The 14,752-nt window shown below is 42.4% G+C and overlaps 1 protein-coding gene across 3 annotated transcripts in view; it reads left to right on the forward strand.

Moving 5' to 3' along the window:
* The window catches only part of CCDC141 (coiled-coil domain containing 141), a 113,557-nt gene that overhangs the window by 91,520 nt on the left and 7,285 nt on the right, over positions 1 to 14,752 (forward strand). The window contains exons 24-26 of one of the 3 annotated variants that reach the window (XM_081023288.1): positions 1,403 to 1,556; positions 2,097 to 2,292; positions 5,414 to 6,994. In XM_081023288.1, the coding sequence (XP_080879414.1) occupies positions 1,403 to 1,556; positions 2,097 to 2,292; positions 5,414 to 5,675 (612 nt within the window). In that variant the 3' untranslated portion in view covers positions 5,676 to 6,994. Of the gene's footprint in view, positions 1 to 1,402; positions 2,293 to 5,413; positions 6,995 to 14,752 lie in introns of those variants that run through there. The other 2 variants (XM_081023289.1, XM_081023287.1) reach the window with 2 other exon arrangements.

Raw genomic sequence — 14,752 nt, forward strand, 5'->3', positions numbered from 1 at the left:
CTGGGCTCATCTTTTGTCTGATGCTTACATAATTAGCTCCTTGGCACAAACATCCTCTAAAAGTGCTAGCCCAATGAAACTCTCAATTCAGTTTCTTACATGCTGTTTAAAAAATACAATTGTCTCATCTAAACCACCTGCATTTATTCTTCAAGAGTCTTTTACATAGCACAGCATGATTTATTATTATTGAGGGTAGCATACTATAGTCCGGATCACTGATTTGTAACATATTTTTGTCATACCGGCTAATGAATTTGAAATTTTGCCTGAAATCATGTGTGTACGCAAGTCCATTATTAGTAGAAAAGTTTTTGACAGGTGCTTTTCAACCCTATCATTATAATGATTAAGAACCAGGGGCATGACTTACAGACAAGCACCCTTCTTTCTTGGTTCAATTGCGAGTATTCACTCACTGAATAAAGCTGAGGTCAGAGGTGGCACCTTGGGGCGAAGATTGGGGTGCCTTGCGGCTCACGGAAGCCTTGCCCAGTGCCACACACAGCTTTAATGGCTGAGGATCCTCCTCTCTCGTGCTCAGAAAGAACATGTTTTTGATGCTGCACTGCACTGGCCTTAGCGGCTCAGCCTCCTCCGCCCCCTCAATATTAGGGGGGCTGAGCCCCCTACAAAAGGAATAGTGAGGGGGCTGACAGCACCTCCACCCACCTAGAGTTGGCAACTTGCCTGAGTTACAGCTGCAACTTCTTTGTTGGAAAAAGAACTTGCAGCCTCTGCATTAGATCACTGGCCAGTTGAGGACTATTAGCAGTATAGATTCTTTGATTTCATTTGGAGTGGAGAGAATTCTGAGCTGCAGCTGTTTTTAATAAATCACAAAATGATTGGGGAGGAAAGAGGCTAAAGCATAGATATGGGACTGACTACCTTTGAGAATGGGAAGCATTGATTGAGCCTAAGGGGGAAATGGCTAATTTGTAAGAGAGTTAAAGGAGTGGGATTGATATCAGAAGTCTGGAACACTCCTAGGAAAGAACTACAGAAGTGGAAATGGGAAGGAGAGGGGTACCAGTAATTGTTGCCCACCCCAAGCCCTTTGGACAGGATGCGCTGCTTTATTTAAAAAGAATTGCTATAAGGATTTATTATTGTTGATAGAACTGAAAAGTCCCATGATAATAAGCTTGATTTCATACTGTAACTAAATTGTAAACGAATACTTTTTACATTCTACCAGTCACATAGCTCATTTATTGTGTTTTCAGAAATTAAATTCCCCTGTAAAATAAAACATGTCGTAGAAATATTTGAAGGGGAATGAAAATCCTATTCAACTCAGTGCATAACAGGGAAACAATAAACAATAATAATTCAATTATCTTTGTTCAGTCACTCTCTTTCTCCCTCCCTCCTTTTCTCTCTCTCTCTCTTTTCTTAGGAAGAGATGATTTTGGCTGATATTTCAGTTGTCTGCTCAGCTGGTGAGGATTCTGTTTCACGAGACTCAGATCTCCTCTTGTCTTCTGCCAAAGAGGATAGCTTTCAGGCCGAGCTGCTGGCAGAAGAAGTGCCCTCTGGAGATGAATATGAGTGTATATCTCCTGATGATATCTCTCTGCCACCGCTTTCTGAGACACCAGAGTCCAACCTTCTGCATTCTGAAACAGAGCTCGAAGAGCCACCTTGCTGTAGCTCACGTAGCCTGCATGTCAGCTCCTATAGCGTGCAAATGCAGATAAATGCTGGCGGCAAAAGAATGATGGATGAATGCGATCCTTTAACCTCCGTTGCTTACGCTGACACGCCTGGTCACAGAAAGGAACACATGTCAGATCAGCCAGGGAGATTTTCTTCCTCTACCCTAAGCTGCCACTCAAAACACAAAGCAGAGTCCCCTTTTGCTCACAGTCCACCAGAAATGCCTGAGGCCAGCCCCTTCACATGCATGCTCAAGGCAGAGCCTGCCTATTGCATGACGAGTGAAGTGTGCGAGACCCGTTTGCAACGCCACGAGGTCCACAGAAGCATGACAGAAGCACAGGGACAATTGCATGACGGAAATAACTTCACTAAAAGCCAAGATAGGCTGCATGCTTCACCCAACGCATTCTCAGATCTCCTGTTTCAATCAGACACCACCAGAAGCTGCCAGAGGCAGATGGTCACCCGAGAAGAGATTAAAAGTATATCTGAAAAGAACAGCATGGTCAGCCTTTGTGGACAGGCGCCTAACTTCTCCAAGCTTCTGTCTAATGTAACTGTCATGGAAGGTTCTCCGGTGACTTTGGAAGTAGAAGTAACAGGATTCCCAGAGCCAACGCTGACCTGGTGGGTAGCTTACAATGAGAAAACCTAAATATAAATAGAGAAATCCCCACGGAGTCACATATAACCGAGCGCCAATTAGAAAACCAGAGCTACTTGTTTGGATTGCGCCACATGATTCCATTTCCAGCCAAAGCCCAATTCAAAAGTCATAATATGCATGCAATGTTAGGCCTTGATGCCACCATAACTCTCAAATGTCAAAGTGATTAAAGCATGCCCCACCCGAAATATTTAAAAAAAATTAAGATAAATGATAAACATCTCAATTTCCCAACAAAACATTCCAGTTGCTAAAAGTGTATTGAAATTCCTTTTCAAAGAGCTTATGAGTATGAGTGAATTGCTCTACATTGACAGACCAATGTCCATATTACCCAGAAAGCAGAGGAAAAATGGGGGTATTATTTACCTTGTCCTGGGTTCGCTGCACCACATTACTATTTATGCATGCCCAAGAAGACTTTGACACCACAACCTGCTACAAAACACTGGGCACTGCCACTTTGCCAGATGAGAAACTGGGGCTGATAGTCTCCCTGTCAAAGAACCCCAACACAGTATGCAGTGATCAATCTTGAGGATTTTTGCTTTTTAAAAAAAAATCTCCCGTTTTCAACAACAAGTACTCCAGACACCCTGAGTTTCAAGTTCAAGTTGCTACATTCCTAAAAGAAAGTAAGAGGGACAGCCCCAAAGCCCAGTGAAAGTTCAGAGGTGGTCACTCAATCTTCTGGACTGAGGCCACTGTCTTGCTCAAGATATTCCAATGCAGCCATGCCAAAGCTATGAGTCAAGCAACTCCAAGGTCCTTTGGCTGTATCCAGCCAACAACGCGTTTGTCCCAGACATCACAATCCATGACCACACTGCAGCTCTGTGGCAATTCTTCCACAGGCCAACTTAGAAAGAAAATGCGTTTCCAGCAGGAGGGCCTTGGAAAACGGGATATGGGCCAACAGCTTTTATTTTGCTGATTCTTGCTCTGGAATGATACAGAGCTGATGACAAGTTTTGGGGGGACAAATCCAGTATAAAAGGTAATAAAAGACTCATGGTAATGAAATCAGAGAGGGAAGAGAATGTGCAGAAGAGGAATTTCTACTTGTTTTCATCTTTAAATGGAGCTTCTTGGGTTCATAGTAAGATAGGACGAGCTGAATCTTAGTAAGACATTTCCCCACATATATTTTGCTGCAAATCCACATTTAGTTAGCTAAGTAAAATGTAGATTGATTCTAAGATCATCTCCATTGTCACTTATTTCCTTTCCTCTATCCTTTATTCCTTGCCTCTTTTATGGCAGTGTATGCTCTTGCAGCTACTTTAGTCTACCTGCACTCCACATAGAAAGAAAGCAGAATTGTAGAGAGGCAACATTTTTATGTGTGTGCATATAACATCTTTGAAACCAGAAACTAACCCATGTTGAAGAGAATTATTATCAGAATGCAGTTGAGAAGCAAATGGAACAGCTAAAACCTATCCCTGTGTTGTCACTAACCAATTCTTAAATTATTTTTGCTTTTAAAATACCCTAATCTTCTTTCCTTTGGGAAACCTTCTGCCAGCTTTCAGCAGACCTTAATACTTACACCATTTTATTTAATACAAAAATGTTACTGCAGCTTGTTCAGCTTTTGAACAAAATAATTTTTTACAACAGAAAGATGATTAAAAATAAGTCCAGGAGGGAATTTTCACGATGGGAACTAAGCACGGATGTTATGATGCTCTAATATTGATGGCAACAAAATATGCTTTTTGCCAAAAAAGAAGAAAGGAATACAGTGATAGCTCAGGTTACAGATGCTTCAGGTTACAGACTCCGCCAACCCAGAAATAGTACCTCAGGTTAAGAACTTTGCTTCAGGATGAGAACAGAAATTACATGGCGGCAGTGGGAGGCCCCATTAGCTAAAGTGGTACCTCAGGTTAAGAACAGTTTCAGGTTAAGAACGGACCTCCAGAACGAATTAAGTTCTTAACCTGAGGTACCACTGTACTATATATCAGGCATAGGTAGACTCGGCCCTCCAGATGTTTTGGGACTACGACTTCCATCATCCTTGACCACTGGCCTGTTAGCTAGGGATGATGGGAGTTGTAGTCCCAAAACATCTGGAGGGCTGAGTTTGCCTATGCCTGCTATATATACACAACATTAATCGACCTAAGGTAATATGTAAACAAAAGAGCAGATGTTGGAAGGCAATGGGGGCAGAAGTAATTAGCTGATCTGCAGTGCCATTTATTCATTTCCTATTGAGTGGTTCCCAAAAATGTGTGGTGGAAAAGATGGGGCAGTCGGTGCCCCCCTCCACCAAGTCAACTTTAAATGATAGGCTGCTCTTGGTAAATAAGATGTCAGCCCGGGGGATAGGAAATTCATAGATTTTGCTGGGACTACATAAATTGCCTCCTACAATTCTTGGCATAGCTACTTCTTAACGTATCAATGTCCACCCATTCTTGGGTGTTTTTGCAGTGACAGTTCTCCCTCTCATAGCCTATTTCCCCACTCAAAGTCACAGGATGGTATTAGCCGTGGAATGAGGCACATACCTAGCCATGACACGGGGACAGTAACAGTTTTCTAGTAACACAAAATAGACACAGAACATTGCCAAACTTTATTTTGGGGCATGTTCCCCAATGAAAAGCAAAACAAAATAATAATAATCCCCTGTTCTGATGTTTCTCTCACTTACAGAATAACCCCAGTCAATTCAGCAGGACAGTTTCCTTTGGGTCAAATAAATGCTCCCAAATATAAATGAAACAGGGGCTCTTGCCTTGCCTTTATGGAGCCAAACAAAATGTCACAAGAAGCTCCCCTTTAAGAACACATACTTCAAGATCCCAGGCTTTATTTAACCTCTTTCCTGCTAATTACACCTTTCCCCCCCTTTTTTTAACCACAAGAACTTGCCCTAAATAGTTGCAAACCCAATCTTCTCTTTTTAATAAAAGACACCAGAAGGCAGGGAACTAATGTTAGCGATTTGCCCCTTACCGCCAACTTCCTGTCATAGGTCTGTAAGAGCTTGTTTGAGGCGACAGATTGTTTTGCTTTGACAAACATTCATGTTAACCTGACTTGAAAACTGACTCTCTGCTTCAGGTACAAGAAGGGCCAGAAAGTGACTGGAGATGAGCACTTAAAAATCTCACACAAGGACACAAAGTATGCTTTGTTCATTGAGAAGGTGTGTGACACAGACGCTGGCCTCTATGTGGTCCGGGCTAAAAATTCTAGTGGCACGGTTTCCTCAAGTGCCATTCTCCATGTGCAAGGTAACAAGCCACCTATAAAAAGAATAGACTGGATAATCATCTGTGCCCTCTACTTGGTTGTTTCACTTGCGTACTGGCTGTTCACTTAGCACAGCAGCACACCAGCACCACGGGACTTTAACTTTCACACTTGGAGACGACAGCAAATGGCCGCCTTTCGCTGCACCTCACATCACTTTCACCCCCTTTGGTTATGAGTCACTCTGAATATAGTTCTTCTGATATTAATATCACAGCTACACTGGTTGTCGTTATTCATTCATTACTATATCAATGTTACTTGGGGGTGGGAAAGAGATTTGTAAAGACACCTAGTAGGTTTTTGTGTGTGCTTTAGAACTAAACACAAGCAATAAAAAAGAAATGTATTATTTATGGGTTACGATTGGATTGCTGGCATCCACTTCAATTTATCTCCTTTTTTTTAAAAAAAAAAATAATCATACTGTGAATGCTTTAATGAAAATGCACCAAGGTTTCATGCACTTAGAATATTTGTAGCATAATTCAAAGGGCTTTACTCCCATTGTCTCAATCTGTGCAACAGCTCTGCAAGGTAGGATGGTATTGTTGTATTGTTATCCCCATGTTGCAAGCGGTGCTGGGTGAGCCTGGAAGAATAGTGGTTTGCTTAAGGCCCACGTAGAAGCTTTTGAAAAGGGGATTTTCCGACTTGCAGCTCAGACACTTAAGACAATGCACAATGCTAGGTTTTGCCAATTTCAGATTGCGTGTCAACTTGTCAAAGCGAGAAGATATGAAAATAGTTGATGCATTTATCATTTTAATTCACTCTTGAATGTTTTCAAATAGAACAAGAAATTCAGAACGATGTTTAAAAGGAGGAGAAATGTTTGTGGGTGACGTGTAGTTTAAAACATGATAAAATATAAAGCAAATAAAATGTTAATGAGTACGCCCTTGCTAAAGTAATAAGGAAGGAGTAATACTTTTTAAAGCAAGCTAAGAGTCTTAGAAGGAATTTGCTTGGGAATTGCATTTCTTTTATTTTTAAATGTGGGAGCCAGAGCAACATTGTATTATTAGAATTTCTTGCCTTGAAGGATGTAATATCTTTGATTCATAGAATAATATATTGCCAGTTTTGACAAAGGTAAGGGGGGAAAAGATGCTATTTAAAGGGAGAGTTCACCTGTACATTTTCACCAAATTCAAATGACAAGTTGATCATCGTTAATTCCTTCCGTTTCCTAGGAAGAGGAGACATACATATATGGTATCTATGTGGTTTAAAAAATGGTTGATAAATATTAGTGTAACTTTTTTTCTTGGAGAATAACTTTCTTCTTTCTTATAATGACTGCTTTGAGGGAAATTAATTTTTTTTAAAGAAATCCAATCTCTTAAAAGAAAATTACAATATGAAAATAAATCTTCAAGTGCACAGTGTGCTGTGGAAAGAATATCTGTTACAAATGGCAGGGAGGGAGGGGGTATGAAGATGGAGGGAAGAGGAGTTTTAGCCAACTGGCTGCAGATTTATTAGAGACATGTAAAACTGAAAGGAGATCAGTCTTCTAGGCAGCCCTGTCCTTGAGGCAAAGAAAGCAGGGGAGGGAGGCCAGTTGATCCAAGACAACAACTTATCATCGTTCTATGAAAAGAATATATTGGGCAGATGATGTGCTACACTTGTGGGCACAGGCGCAGTAAGGCTGCCTCCAAGAAGCCAAGGCAGCAGGGATGCATAAGCAGAATTACCACAGTACAACGTTCTTGGATTAAAACACGCCACAACTTTTATTGATTACAGATGTAAGTAGGTTTTGGCTTAGGCCCTGGGTATCCTGAATCATCCAGTCTCCTGATTGGGGGTTGGTTCCTGAGATAGGGTTGCCCTAAAGCATGCATCAAATAGAAGCAACTCCTCGCGACCACCAATTTGTTGAATGTTGTGGCCCTCAGCCCCTGTCTGGGTCTACAAACAGAAGCACCTCCCCCAGGATTCCTTTAATGGGATACCCCATTTCCTTGGAGAGGGAAGGCAGAGACTTTTATAACCCTCTCCTCCGCTGTTGACTCAGGATCCTATCCAATGCCTTAGTCAACAAAAGTTGTGATGATTGCTATGAGGTAGGCAGGCCCAATCTGTTTGGAGGAGAAATTCCTCCCTGGCCCTGAATTCAGCGGTTGAAACATCCGTAGCAAGGTCATACAGCAAACCATGCTAACAAGGGTGGGAGATAAAACTCTTGACTGGCAACAGAATTTGGAGGCGGACCTGAATATATCTTGGGGGAAGGGACCTGATTGAAGACTCCTGATGGAGTCCCAGTCAGTTCCACCCTCTGAAGCTCTGTCTCCGGACTCACCCACAATTGGTTGATTGGTGGGTGGGGAAATTCAAATTTCCAACGGCCAGGAGGAGGCCATAACTGCCACTTCACATTTCAAGGTCAATGGATCTTCCTTTACATCCACCCTTATACATGAATCACACTGCAACAAAATTCTCCTTGTAGCTCCTTTCGGAATACTGCACAGGTGGTAACAAAGTAGGGGAAAAGTTGTGTTCCAAAAATCGCTGGCAATAGTTTCACATGCTGTCTCAGATAACACAGCTGTTTCACACATGCGTTGACGATAGCTGCATCAGCAGTCGAAGACGAGCGCATGTGAGTGAACCATCACAGTTCTAACACAACACATGTATTTCATATCATGCCTCTCCTGAAATGCAATCCTTTTCAGTGGAGTCAGTTCACACATCTGGTGCAAGCAATGTGCATTCATATGTGAACTGGCTCTAAGTGCAAAGAGCAAAAAGTTCTCACTCCTTCAGTTATTTCTTGGCTATGTGAAGAGAGAGGAGGTGGTGTTTCATAGAAGCGGGATTGGAGTTTACTTGTGGCAATGTTACTCTCCCTTCCTTTGTCTAGCAGTCAGATCTGCCCCTACATAAAATGTGCTTCCATCCATCTTTCTGCCAATGCTGTTGCAGGCCTGCATATGGCTATGCAGATCTATTATTAGATGCTTCATTGATTGGAGACTCCTTTCCTGGTACATAACAGAAACTCTTTCCCCTACAAAGTAATGGGGATGAACATCCTTCTGTGGGGAGCTCCTTTTCCTTAAGGCTATTTGCATAGTGTGTCTAAATTATTTTGAGAAAGTTTGTGAAGTTAAAGAGTCAATATTTGTACTCAAGCTTTTATAAACAGAGTGTTGGAGTTGGAGTCCACCCGTTTCTCTCTCCTTTCCACCAGCAAGAGTTCAGAGGTCTTTCGCAGCTGCCAGACAGGTGCTGCTTTCGCTTTGTACGTTCATGGCTTGGCTAGGAAAGCGACACCTGTTTAACTTTTGCCTGTCGCACAGCAGTTACATGGCACAAAATGTCTTAAAGTTAAATGCTGTCTGGAAGGGTAGTGTGACAACTCAACTCTGCTTTCATTCATAATTGTGACTTAAGCTCTTTCTAAAATGCATGAACAAATGGCCACAAACAAATTGCGAAAGAAACCAGCCCCAAACCATAACACTGGATCTCTATGCTGGGAAAAGCTTTACCGGTTGAAATTATTGGCAACCCAAGGGAACGTCCAGTAAAATAAAAAATAAAATATGTACTATTCCGTTTAGATCTCATCTTTCCTCCAAGGAGCTCAAGCTGGCAAACATGGTTGTCTCCCTCCCAGTTTTATCCTCACAACATCCTGCGAGGTAGGTTAGGTTGAGAGACTGTGGTTGGCCCAATGTCATCCAGTGAGCTTCAGTTATAAGCAGGGATTTGAACCTGGTCTCTCGGATCCAAGCCCAACATTCTGACTACACCACACAACCATAGGAGCCAACTCCAAGAGGCTGAGGGGTCCTAGCCCCCCATAAAATATTTAAGGGGGCCAGTGGGGGCAAAGTTGATGGGCATTGCCAGTCAAATGGTGTGCAGGCACCGTGTCATGTGATTGATCATGTATGGTGGAGCTGACCTGCCCCCCCCCCCCATATTTTATTCACATTGGCACCCCTGACACCACCTCCCTTCAAGCCTAGTGAACAGGGCCTAAACAACCGGCCCTAACAGCACAAAAAGGACTCCTATTAATCTGAGCAGGTTAAATAGGACTAATGAGATTTTGACAGTATGACACTTAAATACCCACGGCATTGAAAATGCAAAATATTCCATTTGGAAACCCCAAACCACACCCACCTGACCCACCCCTAATATAATGACAGGTAGGCTAAGACATGGCCTTTACTCTGAAGTGTGTTTCCAAGTGGTTTCAATTGAAGTCATTCAGAAACACGCTTCAGAGGCCTGGTGACTGAGGAGTGAGTGCACCTGTTTTGCTCAAGAGGCCTGGGAGTCTTAGAAATAAGAACCCGGACTGAGGCTGTGCTTGTTAGACACAGAGGTTAATTTTAGAGTCCTTGTTTGTGCCCACAGTTACTACAGACTGGTTTTCTCCCTTCCAGGATACTGTTGCATGCCACCCCAAGCGGTGAGAGATTCCAGGGGTTCCAGGCTCTGTGCTTCCTTTCGGAAATGAGGCACAGCAGAGACTGTGGAGACTTTAGGATACATGGTTTAATTACACATATATGCAACCCGAGACTACAGTGGAGGGGTTCACAGGATTAACACAGCAAGAGGGTCTTGCTTCTCCCATAGTCACAGCTTTGGATTCTAAACAATCACCAGATATTCTGCTCTGACCCTCTCTCTAGCTTTGCGACTTTAACAGCCTGCCACCTTTCCCCCTTAGATCATGTCACAGCTAATTCAACTCTTAAAAGGAGAGTTTAAAGTAAAGAGCTGAGGGAGACCCCTCCCATTTGCCATCGGGCACCAAGCTCCCTCTATTTGGCTGTCCTAATGGCTCATCACTTGTATTTTGTCCTCCTAATGGCCTATTACCCCAGGCTATTTTTTGGTCAGAAAACTGCCCTGGGCTTATATTTTAACATATGCCCTGATTAAATTCGAACCCTTACTGTACCCAGGAAATTAGGGGAGTCTGGTACCCAAAAACTCATAACAATACTCTGTAGGCCCTGAGGTGGACTAGTCAAGGCTTACTTAGCCCAGAACATTCTGGAATCCTGGTCTAGATCAAGGAATGGATCTGCCATAGACAGTACTCAGCTGTCAAGCTTGGCCTGCAGAGTTCGTGGAGACAAGGACTTATCCCTTCAGGCTGAAAAGTTCCCCCACCCTTGGTCTAAGACATTAACCCAACTGGGGCTGCCTACATGCTTTCTCTCAAAGAATTCTGGGCACTGTAGCTTACTCCTCACAAAGTTACAATTCCCAGCAACCCTTAAGGAACTACAGGGCCCAGAAGTCTTTGAGGGAGGGAAATATGCTTTGAATGTGCTTCAGAGGTATGGTGGGTGCGCATTCTAGGTTTCTGCTGTGGGAAAATGCTTTGGGCAACAGTGGTGTTTTGTGGGGTACAAGACCCCCAAGCTTAATCCCTTGCATTTCCAGGTTGGACTGGGAAAGATCCTCACCTGAAACTCTGGAGAGCCATTGCTAGTCAAAGTAAACAATCCAGATCCTCCAAGTGTCCCTATTTTCCAGGGACAGCCCTGGATTCACAGAAGCCATTCCAGTTTCAGATTTGATCCCAGAATCTCCCATTTTTTCCTTAGGACGTCCCTGTTTTCATCAGAAAAATGTTGGAAGGTATGGAATAGGATGTCCCAATTTTCATTAGATAAATGTGAGAGGTTATGCAGTAGTGAGAGATAGGTGGACCTGGTGGTTTGGCATGAGACAAATTCTTGTTTTTCCTATGAAATCCTCCAGGGATGCTTCACTTTACCGGGCTTCTTTAAAATCCCTCCTCAGCTCAGAAAGAAGATGGTGCCTATTCCTTCCCTGCAGGACAGAATTAGCCGTCAGGATTTCCTGGTATGAAGCAATATAAATAACCAGGAACCTGGCCAGGAGTATAAGAAGCAGAGCTGTGATAGGTGCAAAGGCGAGTCGGTATATGTTTCCTGGTATCCCAGGAAATGTTCCAATTCAATAAAATAAAGGGCACATTTTGATGATGTAGAGGCACGGCCTAACAGATACTCTGAAGATAAAGGAGTTGTGGTGGAAAATAAAAGCAATTAACAAGCAGGCAGGATACAACATATTCTCTTTTTTTCATGCTCATGGGCATCTCTTCCTAATGAACCCATGGACTATGACAGTCATGTACAGGCTTGCCAATCAAATGTGGTAAAACTGTGTTCTATCAGGCTTGTTTATTTCTTTTAGATCTTTTTACCTCACTCAGCAGGAATCCCAGAGCAGGCGACATTAAAACCCTTATACTGTAATCAACAAAAACTAAAACAAGCAACAAAGCAATAAAGCCAAGCAAATAATCACAAAAATTAATAGCAGTACAAACAAAACCTTCACGAGGTTTTCTGTCATAAAATATCTATAGTGTTTGGATGCCCTGGATAAATAGAATTTTCATCTGGCATGGAATAGCAAACAAGGATGGTGCCAGGCAAACGTTTTTGGGGAAGGAGCTCCATAAAAAGAGTTCTGTACAACTGAAAGGGGTTTATTGGTAGCTGAGAAAGTCAGTGAACTCTAATTTGCTTGAGTTCTCTCCCGGCACATAATAATCTGCCTTGGCTCTTTCTGTCACATCTCTACAGAAGGTGTGGTGAACCTGTGGCCCTCCAAACGTTACTGAACTCCAACTCCCATAAGTCCCTTCTAGCACGGTCAATGGTTGGGGATGAGGGGAAATGTAGTCCAGCGAAATTTGGACAATAGCCACAGGCTCACCATCCTTGCCCTACAATCCACCCAGTTCTTCCTAGGGATCACCTGCCTGATTTCTGTCTCTGCAGCCAGCAATTTTAAAAAAGTTTTTATTTTTTGTGATACAAAAACAAACAAGGAAAAATACCTATAGCGTCTCCACTTTCAATTCATATGGCCAGGGCCGGATTTAGGTTTGATGAGGCCCAAAGCTACTGAAGGTAATGGGGCCCTTTATACAGTGGTACCTCACAAGACAAATGCCTCGCAAGACAGAAAACTCGCAAAACGAAAGGGTTTTTGGTTTTTTGAGTTGCTTTGCAAGACGATTTTCCCTATGGGCTTGCTTCGCAAGACGGAAACGTCTTGCAAGTTTGTTTCCTTTTTCTTAACACCGTTAATACAGTTGCGACTTGACTTCGAGAAGCAACTCATAGAACGCAGTGTGGTAGCCTTTTTTGAGGTTTTTGAAGACTTTGGTGATTTTTGAAGCTTTTCCAAAACTTTTCCGACACCGTGCTTCGCAAGACGAAAGAAACCGCAAGACGAAAAAACTCGCGGAACGAATTAATTTCATCTTGCGAGGCACCACTGTATGTCCAGCTGTCCTTTGTCAACAACAAATTGTTGCAGTTTTTGTGTGTTGAATATATGCTATATTGTAATTTATGGACCTAATAGTTATCTAAAGTCATTTGCACATGTTGCCATGCAACCAGTCCATGCAGAATGTAGGCACCCTGTATATAGAAATGAGCAAACCAGTGATATTTTAGGGAGCAGGCTAGCAGGCGGGGCCCATTACTTACATCATAGGAGTCTACACAACACAAAACACTGTTGCTGCATGTAGGTTTTATTTGTTTTTTATCTTCTATTTTGGAAATGTGCATCCATTTTTTTTCTTTAATTTTTTTTTTTGGGGGGGGGCCAAAACAGTGGGGCACTAAGCTATAGCTTGTTTAGCTTATACGTAAATCTGGCGCTGCATGTAGCTAATCTGACACAACACACACACACACCACAACCCCATGCACACGTACAAACAAACCATACTGCAACCAACCAAGCTATGGACTCTCCACTCTCTCACAATGCCAATAAAAACAAATAACTATATAAATAAAGGGCCTACCCACGAGACACTGACGCAAAAACCCTGTACAAACACTATGCAATAGAATAAGAGTGGCCAGCAATTTTTAAAGCGAAAGCCAAGAGCTGTGTTCTTGCAGCCTGGGCAGAGATGTCACTGTAATACATGTTTGAAATATACTTATTATAAGGCTTGATTCAGGGCAATGAGGCTGGTAAGTTTTTAAAAAGTCCCTGTAATTCCCTGCTCAACCAGGGAGTGCAGTTATATAGCTATTCAGTTACATAGTTACACACTACCAAGCAAAAATAATATCCCAGCCGAGCCTCTGTAACCAGCAAAATCTATTTTATTAAAATGGATGTGTTACCAAGCTTCGGGGAGGGGAGTAGAAAAACCATAGCTTCTGTGTTTTTCTGAAATAATATTCCAAATTATGAAGCTGTCTCGACTTCCTAACATGGCTCTAAACATGTTGCACTGTTTATTAGCCAGGAGAACCTTTTGTGTGCTACTGCTTCGTCCAGGGTAAATGATATTTTTAAATTTTACACCTTAAACAGGCTATCTAGATGAAAATACGGTCCAGTAAATCTTTGGAAACTTGAAGTTAGGTGGTATTAGAGAAGCCAGATTCAGATGCTATTCTAGGCTGCATAAACAGAAGTATAGTGTCTTGATCAAGGGAAATCACAGTACCACTATTTTTTGCCTTGGTCAGACTACACCGGAGTGGATTGACACACCGGGGGTGGGGATGCTATAAATAAGTCAGAAATTAAATTGTTATAACAACAACAACAAAACCGCTATGGAAAATCACATATCATTTTTTAATACTCCCCAGCGCCATCCGGTGTTGTATGTTTATAACACATTCAAAACACTATTTTTTTTTACTAATGTAGCTGAGTCTCTGGAAACATATGAGGAATAGTTGAGGGAATTGGGTGTGTTTAGCCTGGAAAAGAGGAGACTGAGAGGCGATATTATAGACATCTTCAAATATATAAAGAATTGTCACATGGAGGATGGAGCAAGCTTGTTTTCTCTTGCCCCGGAGGGTAGGACTCGAACCAGTGGCTTCAAGCTACAATAAACGAGATTCCAACTTAACATGAGGAAGAGCTTTCTGAAGGTAAGAGCTGTTCAACTCCCTTGGAAAGTGGTGGACTCTCCTTTCTTGGTTTCTAAGTAAAGATTGAATGGCCATCTGCCGTGGATGTTTTAGTTGAGATTCCTGCCTTGCAGGGTGCTAGATTAGAATGATGACCATCGGGGTCCCTTTCCAACTCTACATCTCTATGATTTTATGAACTTGTGGGTGC

The sequence above is a fragment of the Podarcis pityusensis genome (genome assembly GCF_964106645.2).
Source record: "Podarcis pityusensis genome assembly, chromosome: 1".
Lineage (NCBI taxonomy): Eukaryota > Metazoa > Chordata > Lepidosauria > Squamata > Lacertidae > Podarcis > Podarcis pityusensis.